The 20065-nt window shown below is 41.1% G+C and overlaps 1 protein-coding gene across 2 annotated transcripts; it reads right to left on the reverse strand.

Moving 5' to 3' along the window:
- Positions 1-62: 62 nt before the first annotated feature.
- On the reverse strand, positions 63-19257 carry RAB4A (RAB4A, member RAS oncogene family). 2 transcript variants are annotated; one of them, XM_072333612.1, is made up of 9 exons: positions 19073-19257; positions 13630-13653; positions 11138-11218; positions 10480-10594; positions 9479-9541; positions 7280-7434; positions 6284-6379; positions 3847-4007; positions 63-2873 (listed from the first exon to the last, which is right to left on the reverse strand). In XM_072333612.1, the coding sequence occupies exons 1-8, from the start codon at positions 19101-19103 to the stop codon at positions 3892-3894; spliced, it is 681 nt and encodes a 226-aa protein (XP_072189713.1). In that variant the 5' UTR covers positions 19104-19257; the 3' UTR covers positions 63-2873; positions 3847-3891. The 2 variants fall into 2 exon arrangements, with proteins under 2 accessions (XP_072189713.1, XP_072189714.1); XM_072333613.1 differs by lacking the exon at positions 13630-13653.
- Positions 19258-20065: the final 808 nt, after the last annotated feature.

Below are 20065 nucleotides of genomic sequence, written 5' to 3' on the forward strand. Positions count from 1 at the left end.
TTGGGGGCTTGACTTAGCATAGTACTTAGTACGAACAAATAGAATATGCTGTACCACCCCTAGAAAAATCCAGAAAGATTCTTTATTTCTCATTAGATACAAGCATGAAATGTAAGAGGACAGGCCAGTAGCCTCACTGAAAGGCGAAACAGATTTTAATAAGACTTTTAGATCTTCTACAGGACTCAAAGAGTTGAAGCTCTACATTCAGTAACTCCTAGGATGTGGTTGCCTGGGATTAGTTTGCATAAAATTCAGCCCATTTTCCTTTGGTAAATTAATTTTACACTAAAAATCAAGTATAGTCTACCATATTTATCACTAAATATTTTCATGAGCTAGGTTTGTTAAAGCTTGAAATTGGTTCCACAGCAGCTATGGGCACAATGTTTGTTTTTAGAAATAAATACTCAGAGGAAAACTAGCCAACACTGCTAGCACAATAGTAAGTTTCAATCAAGTGTCAACCCCACTTCAACCATTTTAACAGTGACAGAAGGGGAGCCTTTTAGCTATGTCACAACTGGTAAGTGCTTAGCTTTCACTTCATCCCTGTACCAAGAAAACTGATGAGACGAATGGGAAATGGATTCCTCTACTATTTTTTCCAGCATTTCAGTAACGATTTGGTGTTGCAGAACGTTCCCCTTCACCATCCTCCACAACTCTGGTTAAAATGCAAAACATCAGAGCTGAACAGCAGACCATTTGGACTGGCAGAGGAACTAACTGCATCCAACCTCTACTACAGGGGACTGCTTTTGGTAACTTCATCTGGTTTCGGAGTAGCGTAAGGCAAATTACGTTATGACCGACAGGTAAGGTTTATTTGGAGTTCTTCCTTTTACAGTCTTGTAGATACTGAATTAAGATGCCTCAAAAAAACCATTTAATGGAGCACAGAATATGCCTTAGGAAGAATTATTACTAGCCATGCAACAAATCTAAATCCTAAATAGAACAGAGGACACAGCAGAGAGCTGTAGCAAAGACTGCTAAGACTTTGCCATCTTTTAAAAACATACTGTGTCCTGGAAGAGTCTGGGTTAATTAAATTATTTCATATTTTGATTTCAGAGATGGCCAAGGTACATAGTTTTGAGATATACATCCATCTGAACCAAAAGTGTCAGGACAGTTTTTTTCCACATGATTCTAATCCCATGGGAAGACAGAATACCTCCTTCTCTGTAGCATCCTTGGTCTGCTCGTGTGCTCAACTGCCCTCTGAATCACAACAGCAGTTCAGCTTTCTGATTTAGTTTTTAAACGTGCATCTGACAGGTGTCTCTTAAATAAAAAAATACTCACGTACAGAAAATAAAGCATGTTTGTCCTTGGAATTTCCATACTGTGTTCTGATGAGATAAACTATTTTCTGTGTTCATTTGCATTTCCAAACAGACATCCAATTTCCAGTTATATAAGGAACTAAGTAAAGACATCACTAGCAATTTCTGTCCATACAAGTGAAATATCATTTCTCTCCTGACAACAGTTGGAGTTTGGATGCCTCCTGAAATGCTTTCCACAGCTCCTTATCTGGCAATGTAAAAGCCACTTCTCTTACCCAATCAGTTGTCATGACATCGTAAAAACGATACATACTACTCACGGTTCTGTCCTCATGCTTAAGCCCTCTGCCAGTCTTTTCTGTCTCCAGCTGAGCAATGACAACAGGATTCCTAACCCCTCACCCCATACCTCCCCCCTGCCATGTGAAGAAGGCAGAAGGGAAGTGTGAACTGGTTTTGTTGTGGGTTTTTTAAACACAGCACTATGGCTGAAGTTTCTCCTGATGAGTTTCACAGGAAGAAAGAACTACATCAGCAGCATTGATTTTCTTCTTCCTTCCTATGAGTCTCCTGGAAGCAATGTTGACAGTGTTACATCCCATATTTTCCCCAAGAGTTCAAAAGGAAGGGCTCTTGCAAGACAGACTCATTTTTTCCCCCGCAGGTGATTGCTTAGTTAGCAATCGGAGGTTAACAGAACTGCTATAGAACTTCTACTGTGATTGATTGGCCTCCAGAAGCCCACACCCCACCACCAGAATTACAAAACACACGGAAGATGCGCAATTCTGTTCACATATACGTACTATCTTCATGACACCGGTGCTATACAAAACATCAGAACCGAGAAAACAGGAACTCCAAAATCCACATCAGTTGACAGCCATTTGAGTGACTTAAAAGTACGTTTTCCTGAACTTTTACAGTTTGATAAAGGAGCTTCAAAAGATGATATGTACAAACTGTGATAGAACAGGTGAACTTCCATAAAAATACCCTTTCCAACTTGATGCATCACCCAGACTAAGCAAACAAAACTAACCTCATGTTGAAAACCAGTCATATAAACACCTTGTCAGAACGCGGCAAAAGAAATGGAGGGGAGAAAAAACAGCCATCCCTCACCGACACTGGCAGTGGCCTTATAATTCATGGCATAAATATAAACTATTAGGCAACAGACATGGCAAAGCCTACTTGGGTTAACTTTTAGTTTCTACGATAAAAAAATAAAATATTAAACTGTTGTAGTGCAACGTTCTATCATCATATATATATATATATCATGCTTTGTAAATTTACTGTTACATTATTTACAGTGTATAGTAACGCCTTCAACTAAAGGTGAAATAAAAAACAGGTAATGGAAAATGTTTACATACAGGTATCACTTTAACAACTTCCCACTGAGTCAGCAGGTTCGCTTTGCAGGCTTTGTGCCTCATGTTCCTGCTCCTTAGCACACGGTGCACCTCTCTGTCAGCAGCGCTCTGCTCTGTCTGTACACAGCGGAAAGGTGGTTTTCAAAACTGCACAGCTCTCAAGCTTTATTTCTTCAAACACCATTTGCACGGACAGCTGTAAAATACACAACAACTCCACTGTTTATTTACATCTGACCAATCTCAGAAACTCAACCGCTGGAAATAAAAGTCAATTAACACTCATGGCTGTAAAGCCATATATAATTGGACTGAATGAATGCCCTTGTATAGCAGTTCCTCAGTTGGAGAAAGCTACTGCATGGGGGGAAAAAAAAAGAGGGAAAAAAGAGGAAAGCAGTTCAAGGATTCTTATGCATTATTTAAAACTCCGAGCTTTAATTGGGAGCGAAGCTCCTGGAACAGAGAACAAAATATGAGAACATAGAATTGAATGCTGCTTTATTTAACATTTTGTAAAGCTTCTGCTGGCAGTTTGAATAATGCTGGCGGACATTGCCCAAACTGATAAAAATGAATACAGGGCAAAAAAAGATGTATTAACTATACTGCCAGTGACAGCTTCATTTGATATTGTGACCCTCAAGTTAGAAAAGTAAGACTGAACGATGTTAGAATAACTACACAGCAATTTCTTAATTCCCTTCCTTGGTGACTGAGGGGGGAAGGGCTGTCCTAGCAGCCATATACATGCTGCAGAGTTGGAGAATATCCCTGAATGCTGAAACGTATCTAAGAACAGCTCTTTACAAGAAAGGCTAAGCATCAAGCTCTTCTTGGGACCAGGTTTTACAACTTCCAGCCTTCTTCCTCCATTATGCTGAAGTAAGGAATAGATTATTCCTTTCCTCTGCTGAGCATCTTTAGGACACTGCACCAACTCCATAGGCTACAGGAACCTAAGTAGAGATGCTGTAGATGACAGCGCTGCCTAAGCAGTGAATATTGCTGTTCTTATTATTGCTTTGGTGCACAAAAACAAATAACAGAGCCATTAACTCTACTGTGCGTTATTTCATTACGTTCCACGGTGCTCCGCAGGCTGTGAAAAAGCCAAGCCACTTGGTACAGCACATTGCTCACATACGGGAAGATTTCTGTAACCTTACCTTCTGTATCTAAAGTGAGTATTTTGGATTTTGTGTTTTGCTTCTTTAACACCCACATTCCTGAGCACTTTGTGCTTGTGCTCTTCGTGGTGATCTCAGCTGTCTCAAGGCAGCATCTCCGTACTGAATACCTGAGCCCATTCTTTCCGGGTCTAATTCTCCTGAAAGGAAACAAAATGGTGACGGGAGATAGATCACTTACAAATAACCACAGTATCAGATACAAATATGTAATGACATTCCTCTCTGCAAATGGAGAGATCTGCTGCAATTCTGTTTATTTTTAGGCGACTCCAAAACTGTACCATTTTATCCTGTAATTTCAGCTGTGGGTCCTTAATCATAATGATGAAGCAGCTCATTACTGAGCTAGGCTGCGACAGTAAATGTTTTGGCTCTAACTACTTCTTAAAAAGGAAATACCTAAAATGCTTTCTGCAAACACTGTTTCATGTTAAGAGACACACGCTTCCAGATTCTAATATGTAAGGGAAGAAGCACTGTAAATACATCAAGCCAAACAAAAAATGGGTCAATCTGAGAGTAGGATTCCACAAAGCACTGCCCAAGAGGAAACTGCCTCAGCCTTCCCTGCTTCTGCTGTCCACTGCTGTATCTGGTTTACTCCACACCCTGGGCCTCCAGAAGCATTCTCACAGATACATGGAGAAACTGGCCAAGATTAGAAACAACTAGTTAAAATAAAAAATGCCCCTGAATTATTCGGATCATCCCTTCAGGTTCACTGCTTGTACCTACTTCCTCTGTGAGTTAGGAAATGACACCGTGCTGAGCATGACACCAGCTTGAGGGTAGGGCTATTATTCAGAAAATACCTTGGGCAAGCTAGAGGAGCAGGACAGCAGGAATCTTGTGAAATTCAACAACTACACGCACAGAGCCTTTTACCCATAACAGAACAAGCCCATGCACTGGTACAGGCTGGGGACCAAACTAGTTCGGTAGCAACACTGCAAAAAAAGAACCAGGGATCCTAATAGACAAAGCAACCATAGGACACAGAACACACTTGTAACGAAGGGTAAATAACACACAGGGCTGTTATGGCATGAGTGTGACCAGTGTGTTGAAGGAAGTGATTATTTCACTCTACCTGGCACATTCAAAGCCACATCGAATCATCCAGAACATCTAGAACCCTGTGTTCAGTTTTGCATTTCCCAGTAACAAAGGATGAACTGGAGAGACTCCAGGAAAAGACTGCTGTGACAGTTGTAGGCTGAAGCTCAGTATGTTCAAAAAGAAGCTAAGGGAACCATGTTTGTTTAGCCAGGAAGAGAGAAGGCTAAGAGGGATTCTAATATGCATGATTGCAGGGTCTTAAGGGTGTAAAGACCAGACAGCACTCAGAAACACACAGTAAAAGGAGAAGAGGTAAGAGACGCAGCCTGCACAAGGGGAATTTCTGAACACATGAGGGAAATGAAAATTTCACTGTACGCTTCAGTCAGCACTGAGACACATTGTCCAAAGGGACTGTGGAACCTCCAGTCTCAGAGCACCTCACGCTGTGCCTTGATATCCTCTGGACAACCTGCTTTCACTTTGAAGCTGGATCTAAATCAGGAGGCTGGACCAGAGACCCCCAGTGGTTCTCTCCAGACTCAATTTTTTCGTGACTCAGTGCATGACTGCTGATAGAAGGGACAGGACAGGCAGCTTACAGGAAGCAGGACTTATTTCTGTTATGGTAATGCCTCTTTATATCAGTTATGGGAATACAGAATCGTGACTAACTAAGCCATATGCTGCTTTCTTTTGTTGGCTTTGCTGTACTTTTTTTATTATTATTATTTTGTTGTGTTTTTATTATTTGTTTGTTTTGGTTAAAATGAAGGATGTTGTTTGGCATCGATTTTGATGCAATAATGAGGAAATCCCTATGAAAATATTGTACTATTTTCAGCTTGCCCACTTGCATTGAGAAGCTTTCTGGCATATTTCTAGATCTGCAGAAAGAAAAATGACTTCAACTGAAGCCAGGAAGGTCACATCAGAGAAACAGAGTTGCTAGGAAACATCCCTGGTATTCTGTGTTAAGCATTCAAATTCTCTTGACCATACTGCCTGCAGTATATGAGAAGCAGAATTAAAAGTTACATCCTTACACCAAGTTTTTCTTCTGCTTTGCTAATGCTGTTTAATGTCAGGCTTCATGGTTGTATGCAAATAATCCACATAACAAGCAAGCTACATGCTGAGCTCACTATCAAGGTAAATGCTGTATATCTACAATCCACCTCTCCCCCTTTTCAGGTATACAGATCTTACTTGAACATTCATTCCCGTGAAAACATATGGCTAGAAAACAAATGGGTTATATTACCACACCTAGATAACTTTAGATGTTGATACTTAAACCCACAGTTTATGTTTCTAGGAAAAAAAGGTTACAGTAATATTAACTTCTGCTTACCTGATTCAATTTTATTGAGTATTTTTCTTGCACACTGTACAAAGGCCTCTTCAACATTTTCCCCTGTTAGTGCACTTGTTTCCAAGAACATCAGCTCTGCATTAGACACCAGAAAAACAATCTCAATGCAAGCTCAGAATATCTGATACAGTAATTCAAGCATGAAAATTAACAGGAATGTTTTTTCTTCGACTTGTTGAGAGCTGTCCTCCAATAGTGTGGTCCTGAAACAGTTATTTTATGAAAGCAAAACTTCTAGACACACAATAAACTTCCTCTAAAACTTACAGAAATGTAAAAATTACGAATACATGATAACCTGGGCTGTACTTGCAAAACAGAACATGAAAACAAAGTGCATCGTGTAGTTTTCTGTTAACAGGAACCTATGTGCAAGAGGAAAGCCAGCAACAATAATAAAATACATGGTAGAAAAGACCTGATAATCGACTTATAAAACTAAAAACAGACTTTGCTGACTGTAGGACTGCAGCACAAAAGTCAGACTGGCTTCAGCTGCCGCAGAAGCATGCCTCCAAAGACTGAAAATTTTGGACACTACAGATGAGCCTTCTGGATCCACACCATATATTCAACTTTGTTTACCGTGAATCAAATGTACTGCTTTCAACTGCAGCCAACCCCATTCGATCTTGTCTACAATCTAGAAAGCCTGCAAGATGCTAAAACCCAGGAAACCTTACTCTGTATTTTCTCTCCAGCTCCTTGGTTGCAACTTAACAAGAGAAGTCATGCTACATACTCTAAATAATATGATAACACAGAGGAGATGATCTTTAAGTAAGCAGCTATGACTGGAAGAATCACCAACAGTGGGACAAACCGTACATGCAGTTCTTATTACAGGCACTATCCTCATGTCTCTCTCAGAAAATACGTACAGTGAACCAAAGTATTCCCTAGCAGCACAAAAAAATAAACTGTTTTAAGTACTAAACATCTTTCAGCGTTACATGAAGATTTTCTACTACTTACCATTTTCTTGTGCAAACCGGGATGCTTCTAGAAAGGTTACTTCACGATCTGCATCAAGATCTTTTTTGTTTCCACACAGTATTATCACAATATTTTGGCTTGCTAACATTCTTGCATCCGTCAGCCAATTAGTGAGTGCATTGTAGGTCTCTCGGCTGCAATGAAAACAACCCATGTTAGAAAACATTCATTTCCAGCAAGCAGATCACTGAACTAAAACTTCTGAAGGCAACTCTTACTGGCAGGCCACAAGGCTGTACCAGTCAGGCAAGTTGCATACACCCCTCAATTACACCAGCAACAAACTGAGAGAGTATCCAGTTCCTTCAAGAAACAAGAAATGTAAAGTTCTTAAAAAGCAAAACCAAATCAATCACAACCAAACCCAGACAGTTTATTTTCAGCAACCTCTCTCTCTCTGAAGAGAAGAAACACATTGCATAGCTTGCTGCTGGAGCCGATAGAAAGCAGCGCCTCAGTTCAATTCTCATAGTGTTCATGAATGTTCTGCTCCACCACTGCCTTAATTCCTTTCATTAGATAGTCATTCTGATCAATAAATTATCATCTAGACACCAGAACCCATGAGCTGAAACACATGAAATCCCAGTTGCAGCTCCAAATCTCTTTGAAAGTGAGATCTCTTCTGAAGTGCTGCTATAATGTTTCGGAATGGCAATCCCAAATGAAAGCGGAATGGATGATGAAACACACAGAGCTCATGGTGCATTTGGATGCATGTAGCCTTTGAGAAGTAGTAGTTCACTTTTTATTAATGCCAAAAACCCACAGGTTGAAAGTCATAAAAATAAACAAGAAGATACTCTGTTAATGTGAAAAACTAAAACTTGAAATGCTAATCTAGTTTCAGCCTTCTGTGCATGAAATTTAGGGATAGCAATGAGTTATTAATATGGAGTTCAATAATTAAGTTCCAGATGGTATGATGAGAATTAACTATGCTTACAGAGAACTACGGGCCTGAAGTATCACATTTGTTTTAAGACCAACAAAGTCACAGGCATTTATCCTGCTCACATTGGTAGTCATTACAGCAGTGGGCAGAGCTAAAGCCATCAAGACAACTGAAAAATGAGCCCAGCTGACCTTAAGCACAGAACACTGATTCTGAAGAGTGCTCAAGGGCAAACAGTACACTACAGCACACACACAGGAAAAAAAGCAATGCATCCAGTGAGTCACCATTAAACAACATGAAGCTTAGCTGACAAGCATTAGTCTATCATGGTCAGAAACAACAAAAAAAACCCAACAAGATGCAAAAGTGTGCAACGGCAAAGTATTCTATTGGCTGCCTACAACATTTAAACAAAAAGGCTACAACATATGAATGAGACTAAAACATCTTTGGGCTATAGTTAAACAACACATGGGTAAAGCTAGCTTCTCCAGACAACGACCTGTTACACCAGCACACTAATAAGCAGTGTCCACAGAAGCATACTACCTCGGTTACAAGTGGCTTAAGTCTGCTCTAAGTTTCTATTGCATACCATCAGCGTCAGATTATTTGTTTTGAAGGATATGAAACTGAGAAACACAGATCAGGTCAGAGGTTTGTTTCTCTCTTTGGAAAACAATGAATGCAAAATATACTTCAAGAACATAATAACAAGACAAACACAGTGATCTTTCCTCAGTTTATTCAGTTCCTAACAGTTGCTGCTTACAGATTTCCTGAGCCACTGGCTGCACACAGCCCAGCATGATTACACCTACTGGTGAGCCAATTCCTACATATTTGTCTAACCCTCTGAGCCTGTGTATGTTTATGGCTTTCATAATCATAAAATGGCCTGGGTTGAAAAGGACCGCAATTATCATCCAGTTTCAACCCCCCTGCTATGTGCAGGGTCGCCAACTACCAGAACAGGCTGCCCAGAACCACGTCCAGTCTGGCCTTGAATGCCTTGGGCAACCTGTTCCAGTGTGTCACCACCCACTGTGTGAAAAACATCCTCCTAATATCTCACCTAACCCCCCCCTGTCTCAGTTGAAAATAATATCTCATGTAAGCAAGTTCCAAGGCTTAGATATGCACTAAAGCACTAATACTTTTTGTATTTCTTTTCTTTCTGTCTATTCTCTGTTAGAGGATTAGATACATGGGAGGGAATCTAGTTATTCATTAATTACCTCTGACAACTAAATAAATCAAAGAGGGGCGGGTTTTCTTACCTGGTTATGTCGTAGACAAGTAAAGCACCTGCAGCACCTCTATAGTAACTTCTTGTTACAGACCTGAAATAGAATTGACAGATTTTTGTTGTATATTTTCTTTGAAGTCTAGGTTTCATATGTCTACCGAATTATATAACCATAATTATATATTTTTTATTTTAATTATAAAAAAGTGATTTTAATCACAATGCAGCAGCAAAAACTTATAACTAGGCTTTTGACAGATGACAAGTTTCCAGTGAATGCAGTCAAACAGTGATTTCTAAAAGTTTATTCTGACCCAAGTCCTGCTGAAGGTACATTTAAAATATGACCTGACACAGAACTGGGAGCTGGTGGTGGTAACTGTGGCATGAAAGCTGAGCAATTACTCACTGCTGGAAGATGAAACATAAGTTAAAGGGTAAAGTACGTGCCCCTGAACAACTTAGGACTCCATAAAATGGAGACAAAGAATGCAAATCATTCTTCAAAAGGTAGAGGGTGAATTAAAAACTGACTACTAAGTATGTTGAGTTTGATAAGTCTTAAGAAAAGGATCACAGTCATCATAAAAAGCATCTGGAGAAAGGAGTCTGCATGTCTGTAAATGCATTCAACTTAAAGGGACTTCATTCTCACGAGCCTCTAGAACAAGCTCCTCGCAATTTCAGGGTATCTAGCCAACAGACTGGAGACATCTTACTACATACCACTCACTGCCTGGCTTTGCTTGACAAAGGACAAGTATTTGGATTGCAGTCCATTCCCCAGACCTGTACCACTGTACTCACCCTTGTTAACCACTGGTAGCTCTCCATACACCATAAGCAAGCAGAGCAGACCCCCCAAACCAATAAAAAACTGGTGAGAGATCATACTTGACAGCAAATATACTCACAGAACTTCTTTGCCAAATGTGATATATGCCTGCTTTTAAACAGGAATAGATAATACCCAACATCCAAAGTGATGATTTAACAAGAAATGACATTAAATAAAATGGCTGAAAAGGGTACCTGAATCTCTCTTGTCCTGCTGTATCCCATATCTGCAATTTCACATATTTACCACCGACATTTATGATCTTTGAACCAAATTCCACTCCTATGGTATGGTTTGAATCATCCTTAACTAAAGAAGAAAAAAAAAAAAAAGAAGAAGAAAAAACAGACTTATTACTTGGAGAATATTTAGGGTGAATAAGTAGTCACATGAACTCCAACTTAGGTATGATAAAAGCACTACAGTGTTCAAATTATAAACTACTATTACAAACAAAATCAGCACGGCTATTGCCATCATGCAGAAGAAAAGCATCTCCTACAAGTTTTGAACATGCCATTGAATGAAAAACTATTACAAGAATGGCCTGCCTTAATCAAATTATCACCCGCTCCCACTAATGAATGGAAAGTCAACGTTTTCTTCAATGTTGTTTTCTAATACTGCACAGCAGTTTAAAATAGAAGGAAAAGCAGAGCACAAAATGCCAGTCTTTCCCATGAATATGCAAAATGTTTCTTTTTTAATGTTAAGACGCTACTGTCTTAACATTCTCAGCAATAGGTTTCTCAATTATACATCATAATCACAGAGCTGTTTCTCAAGAGAGTTACAGTCTGGCGGAGGAAGGTAACCCTTTAGGGAACTCTTGCTGCATTCAAATATACTTACATTTCTTTTCAATAAACTGGTGCAGCAAACAGGATTTTCCAGTCCCAGCATTTCCTATGACCAAGAACTTAAACAGGAAATCTAAAGATTAAAAAAATAAAAATAAAAAAATGCCAACTTTTAGAGATGTTAGAAAGTGAGAGCAAAGAATCCTACTTGTTTATGGAGGTACAAGAATGACAACAGGAGATGAAAATGATGGGATCAGAAGGCATCTGGTTGACTTCTCTACTAGCAGCCTGCTTTATGGGTAAATAAGCTATCAGCTACAGCCAGTACAAATAACAACATCAACTCAAACAAACCAAACCCAGCAGACCTTTAAATACTTTGAGGTTTCTTTTGGATGGCAAATTAAGGAAGTTACTTCTGGCACTTTACCTGCTTAGGTGCCATTTACATCAGCATTCATTTAGTAATGCAAGTACTCAAAATCTCTTTCGTCTTGTTACATACACCTCTTTGATATTACCTTTCCAGTTTTGCTAAAGACCTAAGAAAGCTTCCTCGTCTATCACTCTCGAACGTTTGCCCTGATAAACTATGATAAGAATATTTACAATTACTTTCCCAACTATTTATTTTTCCCACCAACAACATTCTTTTTACAGTCACCTTTACAACGTTATTGCATCACTTCTATTATAAGCACCATAGGTCTCTAGCGGACAACAGATAAGCATGCAATGAAAAGGATTAAGTTTGCAATACAAACAAAAATAAAAACCTAGCATTAATTTCATTAGCACTGCCCAAAGCTCTCAAATGCATTACAGTAAATACCGGTTCATGGGATGGCTGAATAAAAACAAGAATATACCAAATAAGTCAAAGCACCGATTTGTTACTTCACCAGAATTTTGTTTGGACCTCTGGCTTTTATAAGTTGAATTTAACATGCACAAAGAAGCCTGCCCAATCATTTTCTTTCATGCAGGAATTACAGCATCACAGGATCCCAGAATGTCAGGGATTGGAAGGGACCTCAAAAGATCATCTAGTCCAATCGCCCTGCTGTAGCAGGAACACCTATCATAGAATGGTTTGTGTTGGATGGGACATTTAAGATTATGTAGTTCCAACCCCCTGCTATAGGCAGGGATACCTCCCTCTAGACCAGGTTGCTCAAGATTCTATGAAAATTTAAATAAATAAGAGTATCTTATATTCATATTTGTCGTAAGCACTTTCCCACTGTTGAAAATTCAATAGCAAAAGTGAGGGCTATGAATCCGAGGAATGTTCAACATTCTGTTTTCAGTTGCCCTTCAGATGTTATTATCTTTAAAATGAAGTACTATTTTTACACATCACCTTTGCATGATTTTTTGTTTCAAACACTGTAACAGACTTTGGAATGGACTCTCTTCTGAAAGAAGAGTTTGCCTTTTTTCACTCACAAATAGAATCATTTACACTCCCTAGACATTCTGTTCCAAACTCCTCTTCACACCCCCACGCAGCCGTTTGTGCTTTCTAGACCAAGAAAAGAGATTTTGGTTCAGGTTGTGAAATATTGCCTATTATCTCCTGTAAAGAAGGACCCTTTACGTCATTTCAACTGCAAAACACACTGAGACTCAGAATATTTCATTCTTCAGACTACCAAATCTTTGCTGTTAGTATGAAATGTACGTACATCACAAATAACCCTTAAGTGCTTGGTTAAGATAAAAATCCTCTTTGAAAGTTTCTCTTTTATGGACTAGTGAGCTACTCTGTGCACCTTCCCATATATTTAACCAACGTGGGTGTGTGTAATCTCACTGCTTTTATCACTTCCAAAGAGTTCCTCAAAAAGCAAAATGTTCCGAGATGTCTGCAACCAGAACACTGTTGTCTTGTCTCTGCAGCTTTCCCAAAAATACATCTGAAACCCAGTTAAAACTGGTTCTCCTACATGTTTGGTAAATGCTGCTTGCCAGAATTTCCTGTCAGAAACAACTAAAAAATAGAAATAAATCAAATATACCTTCCATTTTTATTTATTTCTTTTCCCCCATGGACTACACATACAATCTAACAGCTACCGCCAAACTACAACAGGAGACGCATCACATCAACGCTCTATTCCTACGTTAATTTCTCTGTCATTTCAGGCCCTGGTTGTTAAATGTGGCTGAATAAAGGCATGTCTTCCAATCCACGTTGAGCAGCACGTTTAACAAGCTGCTCCATTCTGTGCGGCCAGGCTGCCGGCCAGCAAGGAATTCTGAGACAATGGTGTCACTGTCAGGGACTGATATGGAACAGACTGAGAACTGCAGTATATTTTTCCTGAGTCGCTTTGATTTGAGGCACTTCATTTTTTGCTCTGAGGGCAGGAGTGATATTGGAAATTTCATATTAATATCCTTTAAATTGATAGCATAACAGCACTTCACAGGTAGACACCTCATTCGTATTAAGATTCTATCGCACCAGGCAATGGCAATTGGGAATCTTTTCTACGGATAAATATTTGGATAGATGATTATTCATTATCTGCTTACCTGGTAGGCAAAAAATGCTTCCATCTGCCAAAAAAAACAAACAAGTTTTCTAAGGTGAAACTTGAAACTGCAGTTTCATACAGCAACCACGTGAATTGTAAGGAAGTCTGTTTTAATCACTCACAGAATGGAAACACCCCAAGTTTCTACAAAAATGAGAACCTTTTTGCATTGGGGAAAGCAGCAATCTTTCGGAGCATGCAGGAAGCGTGGAGTACCGTGTACATTCGATCACCATGAAACAAGGACAGGAAAAGGCATTTGCCAATACCAAAAGTCACAAACACCCATATTTATTGAGCTGATGCGCTGGGCTATGAACCTAGAAACGTTCTCAACAAAGAAATGTAGCAGGTAAGAAGAGAGAATGGTTTAACCAGTTTACTATTCCACAATGTATTTCTTATGGTGTCATTTTGCACAATAATGGCAACCATTATTGGTAACATTTTTATAACTTCCTCATTGCTTGTCTCCAGATTAAGAAATATCTTCTCTTTCAACTGTATGGATGTAGCGCAGCTCAGAAATGCAGAACCTGAATGAGACGGACTGAAGGAAGCTGCGTGCCCAAACTGCAATGTAATTTTGTACTGGGGAAAAGCTTCCACGTATTCATTCTTTGCAATTTCATTGAATACAATTCATATGCCAGTGTTTGTACTACCGCCTAGTTGTTCTAGTTCTTCTTTTTGAACTCCTCTCTCATAGTTTTGGTGTTGTTCCCCCCTCCCCAGCCCCAACTGACAAAGAAGCTCTGAGCTCCAACATTCCAGTTAGCTACTAAGGCTGTCACCCTAGAGAAGCTTTTCTTATGAATTCTGTTGTTCCTCCTTCGTTGAGAAGCTGAAAAGGAACATCATTCCAGTGTTAAAAATGCTTGCTATCATTCTGGCTACTAAATAGATCTGGAAAAGTTGAAGCGCTTTGCTTGTAAATAACGTCTTCATATAGAGAAAGGATTTAAAATGAAAATTAAACACTACGCCAAAAGGAAGAAGGGCTACAAGACATGCACTAGAAAAGCACAAAGAGATTAAAGATCATGGCTGTTTAAGAAAATAAGACATCATAAAGAATCAACTTACTCCCTTCGGTAAGCTACATGCATCACCTGGTCCCACACTGGGTAAGAGCTACATGGAGCAAAGCAGTGCGACCAATCCGTTCTCTAGCACAGGTGAAAAGCAATCAGTAACACCACGGCTCCACCCCAAAGAGGCACCAGCAGCTGAACTGCTGTGTGCAGGGGGAGGAAAGGGCTGAGGGGGAAGGAGAAGGGAAACAATCGTGGGCTTTGACTCAACTACCATGATAGATCAAAACCAGATGGTTGGTGTGGAAACCACCCCGGGACATCCGACCCCCTCCTCTGACTGAAATTGATTCCAGCAGAGGGAAGAACTGAACAGCTTCTGAAACACCGCAGCTCAGTCTTTAGAATGTAACATGAATTGTTTTCTGTATTCTTCTTCATGCAGAAGGGGAAAAAAAAAAAAAGACCAAATTATATACTCTTCCATAGATGTCTTCTACCAAATCCTTGATAAAGAGCAGAACATGCATCGATTAGTTTCCAAAGCGTCAGCATTATCTCATTCACGTCATTAAAAACAACTTTCCTGGTAGTCAGATACCTTTCATTTTGTAGAAGTCTGCAAAAGGGGCGAGTGCTCTGAAGCAATCCTATTGGCAATATGCTGCCTCTAAATGAGAGAAAAGAACTGCTCTCTCTCTTCGCTCCTTTCTCTAGCAATAGCACTTAAGATGATCAACAGGTAGGACAGACAAACTTGGCTCTCCCCCAATCTGCATGAAGACTGCTTAGAATGAGGAAGCTTTGCTTCCTGGTGAACAAAAAAGCCATGCCCTCTAGAGCATGGAAGACCAGGGCAATAAATGAAAACACGTTTGCTAAGTATATATGGGGAGCAGGGAAGGCAGGGCTGGGAGAAAAGCATGAATCAAATTATCTAGGCAAAAAAGAGCTACATTTCAGTGCACAGGCAGCTTACACACCCTGACAACAGGCTGATAAGACTCACGATCAGACCGGTAGTAGCAGATGTTCAAGGAGAAAAGAGAGGAAGTGGAGACTGAAGAGATTTGAGTGAAATCTACCATTTTCCCACAGACTGCACAGCGCAATCTTCTACCTTTGTACCATTTACAACTAAAAGGTGGTTTTCCATTTGCCTGTTAAGGGTAAACCATTTTAAAAAAGCAATCCACATAGTGAAAATGCACGTATTTTGCACTGGGAAGCAGGGCGAACTCTGCCCGTGTCTCATAGTAACTCTCTATATACAGAAGACACTGTATCAGAGAAAACATGAATTACTCACTGGAAAATTAAGAGATTTGTTTCCGCTGTTACAAGCTGCATGTTTTAGATTTCTTTTATTTAGATTGTGTCGGATCATTCTACTGTAGTTGTACTACAAGTCCCAGCTTGTTCCAGTTTACATCTCAGCTGAGTACTGTCAGACTCACGTTACCGCTGCAAACAGAGCTGAGAACTCGGAGAGAATGGAAAAATACATGCAGAAGGACAACATCCCAAATGCCATTTCTATTAATTATTCATTGTAGCAAAACATTGCTTCCCAGAGCAAATTGAGTCATCGCACTCCCATGCTAACAACACTACAGAGAAGAGAGAGTACTATTTTGGTGATACGTTTGCAGTGAACTATCATTGGATGTTTGTACGGTGAACCCTGGACTTCGAAGGAAAGACTTCTTTTTTCCCCCCAGAAAAATCAAGTACATTTATAACAGTTGAGTGATGCAGCCATTACAATTTAAACAAGCACTACTTTTCATAGCAGTCCATTTCACTACCTGCTATAGAAGCTGACACTCAAGTTCTACAGGTCTCCAGCTCTTGATGCTCCACCAGTAGCAACGTCAAGCAAGCAAAACGTTGCAGATAAAATTAAACTCACACTCATATCTTATCCAGTTACAACTTCTCATTCCCTATTGCTACATATACTATAATTGGTGGGCAATGGGTTCAAGGTTTGGAAAAATGGCAGTGTTTCCATCCAGCTCCCATTTTACTCGAGAACAGGTGTATGCTCAAAAATCATTCACACACATGAAGATACTTCCAAGAAACCTGGAAAACATTGAGCCCAAAGCCTCAGGAAGTATTAATCAAATAGAAACAGTGAAATACAACTCATGAAGAGATCTTTTTAAAAGGAAACCAACAACAGGAAGAGAAAGGAGAAGCACCTTTAGTTGCAGGATTATAATTTCTACTGCAGGTAATTTACAATATCGCTATTCAACAAAAAACCTGGTAAGGATCTTCCAGAAAGAATGGAATTGAGCAAAGTTATCACAGCTTTCAAATCCCGATAGGATTGGTTCTGGTAAAGCAGTTTCATTAAGCAGAAAAATATTTCTTAGGAGAAAAAGAAGTAACCCCCATCCCTAACATTAGGAGTTCCCAAGTCATTCTGAGAAAGCTCAAAGGCTTGCCAAATATTTCTAATACCCAAGTGACGCCTGAAAAGGAAGATGTTGCTTTAGTAAGTTTCTTCTGAATAGCTTTTGGTAAAATACGGTCCACAGGATGAAAAATACAGAGCCAAAACATTATTGTAATTAGAAGAATCTAAGTGCTATGTAGAGCTGTTCTGCAGTTAACAAGGAAAAAAAAGAGAAATACAACATTTACATGTAGCTAGCATTGACAGCTAGCAAACAGACTGCAATGTCTCATAATGTCAAATAGATGATAATTGCAACCCAATCAAAACCAATTAAAACTGATACCAATCCCTAGCTGAGCCATGGCAGCTAACATTAAAAAGACTAGAAACTTTTAATGGCAAGAATGAAGGTAATTTTACCTGTGTCGTTTTATGCAAATATGTTGTTATCTTTCCATCAGTTAGGTCTATGCAACCATGAGTGAAATCACAAAGAGGGGAGATGGAGATAAATACCACACTGTTCCAGCAGAAGAGCTAAGGTCATCAAGTAAAACTGGCCATCAAGTAGAACCCAAAGAAACAAGGGCAAGGCCTTTCACAGAACACATCACTTACATGGGGAGTTCCCCTGCCAAAGGATGCCAGGAACTTGTGTTTTGCATTCAATAAAAGATTAGGTGAGTTCATGGAAGAAAAAGCTGCTGAGGGTTCCCCAATAGAAACTAGTTGGCTCTGGGAACTATTCGTATTAAAATAGTTGGAGGTTGAAGAATATTAGGGGACGCATCCCATATGCTTGCCCTGCTCTCACCCTCTTTCCAAGGCACCAACAGGACACTGCAAAATTAGATACTGGTTACTCCTGTGGTCAGAGATAACTATTGTTAAATGTCTGTGCCACACCATAACTTGATTTATATTTTCCCATCTACTTTAAAGCTTGATAGTCCTGTACTCCAGCTCAGAATTTCTATAGCTTAACCATGTACAAAAAGAATAAACGTAACTCGCATGAAAAATACACCAAAGAAAAAACGAACAGAAGGAATAACCCCCGACAACTGCAAAACTTCAGTGTTAAGGCCAGAGTTTCTAGGCCTTTTCCACCTTCTCTGGTTGCTGATCCATCTGATTGCTTAGAGACAACCACAAGCATAGCAGAACCGATGCCAGCGATGATCACGTGAATTCAGACTATGAGAAGTTGGTCCAAACTCTTATCTAGATCTACAAGGCACACCTCTAGTCCAGCTCCTGCCGCAAGGTTTACATGTTTCAAACACGGAAAAAAGAGGCAGGGTCTCGATGCTTACACTTCAAGGGCTGCCCCATGCTCTTGCCTCATTTTGCCTTGCAGCTCCATGCCCTTGCTGTACACCAAGGCAAAAAAACATCTCAACCACTGGTAGAAACTGAAAGCAAACAGACTTGCGCAGCAGAAGCCATCAGTTAACATACTGATAAGAGCTCCTGCTGGCAACACCAGCCTCTCTCACAGCCAGCAGAGGTGTTGTACCTCACTGCGCTGCAACTATGGAAGATATTTATCTCCAGGACCGTGCTCTCCCAACAATGAGACGCAGGTCCAAGTCGGAACAGCTTCTGAGGACGGAGGAGACGAAGGAACACCCCCAGCACACCAACCACGTCCGAGGCTGCTCTCGCCCAGCCTAGTGCCCCGGCACGGGGGCTCTGCAGCCTTGACGTACGAGAGCACCGCCGTTCTGCAAGATGTCACCGGCCGTGCTACGCAAAGGGGCGGAAAGCCGGGACGATCCGAGCGCGCTCAGCCGGCTCGAGCGAAGTTAGGGCGAAGAGGCACGCAGGGCACCGCTGCCCTGCACACCTACAGAGCCCTCGCTTTACCCCCAGCCTCCTCGGCGGGGCCGCCGTTCCCCTGACGGAGGCCGGGCTCCCGCTCGGCGCAGGGCCGCACCCGCCGTCCCCCGCTCCCCGTCACGGTCCGTTCGCACAGCCCCACCCCCGGCTCCTACCGTAGGTCTCGGACATGGCAGCTTGCGACATTTCACGAGTAGCAAACCTCCCTCGCTCGCTCCGCTCCGTGCCCGGGAAGGGAGCTGCCGGGCGGAGACTCCCAGCCCCGCAGGACGGAGCGCGCAGGACCGAGCGCACACCCCCTCCGCCTCACCGCCGCCCTGCCTCACCTCGCCCCGCCCCTGGCCTCGGCCGCCGCTGCGCATGCGCCCACTCCCCTCCTGCCCCTCGGCATTGCGCAGGCGCACTGAGCTCGTTGCGTTCTTCCGGCAGGAGGCGCTTCTCTGCGGTGTGTTCGATGTGAATAAAAATGTTAGTTCTGAGTAATCCAAAACCAAACAGCGACAGCTGACCTCACTGGTGTCTGTAGTCTGAGAATGAAGAGAGCTGAAAGCCCAACGTTTCATTTGTCTACATCTTTCTCACGTAAAGACAGAGACGTCACGTCGAACTGTGTCTGCAGATCAGGCATTCAAACGCTATCATTTGTTCCCCGAATGAGTTTCACCACAGTTATTGTGCCTGGGATTGGCTGTGGTTGTAGAATTGCTGCCCAAAGGGCCGTGTCGACGTTGCTTTAAAAATGGTGATCTGATCTTTTAGAGTTTTTACTAACCAGAGCACCAGAATATCAGTATCTGATAGCCAGCAGAGGACTACAAGATCTCCTCAGATGCAGGCTCACGATGGAGGATCCTGCAAAAGCTCTTTCTTCCAAATGAAACCAACCTGACCCCTGGTACTCGGCAGATATGGAATTGGCTTTTAATGCCTTAGCATTGCAACCGTCCAGATTCCTTTCCCTAATGCAGGGAAACAAAATTCAGCCGGAAGCGGAGCCATATTTTGGATCACCTTCACAGAGTGCTCACTCCTTCAGCGTTCATCCTGTGAAGTGGGCCTGCACGACCCTTTTGCCATGGCTCCAAAGGCATGCGTATATGTGGCTCTTAGGGACAGGTTAACAGTAGGACCTGATAATCTTAGATGTC

This window comes from Excalfactoria chinensis, chromosome 3 (assembly GCF_039878825.1).
Source record: "Excalfactoria chinensis isolate bCotChi1 chromosome 3, bCotChi1.hap2, whole genome shotgun sequence".
In the NCBI taxonomy this organism is placed as follows: domain Eukaryota; kingdom Metazoa; phylum Chordata; class Aves; order Galliformes; family Phasianidae; genus Excalfactoria; species Excalfactoria chinensis.

Excerpts from the sequence above, each read along its gene's own strand:
- RAB4A (XM_072333612.1), bottom strand. The coding sequence starts at position 19,103 with ATGTCGCAAGCTGCCATGTCCGAGACCTACG. Across the intron at positions 6,380-7,279 it reads CCGGTTTGCACAAGAAAATG|AGCTGATGTTCTTGGAAACA; the intron begins GTAAGTAGTAGA and ends TGTCTAATGCAG. Across the intron at positions 4,008-6,283 it reads ACTCAATAAAATTGAATCAG|GAGAATTAGACCCGGAAAGA; the intron begins GTAAGCAGAAGT and ends GTTTCCTTTCAG.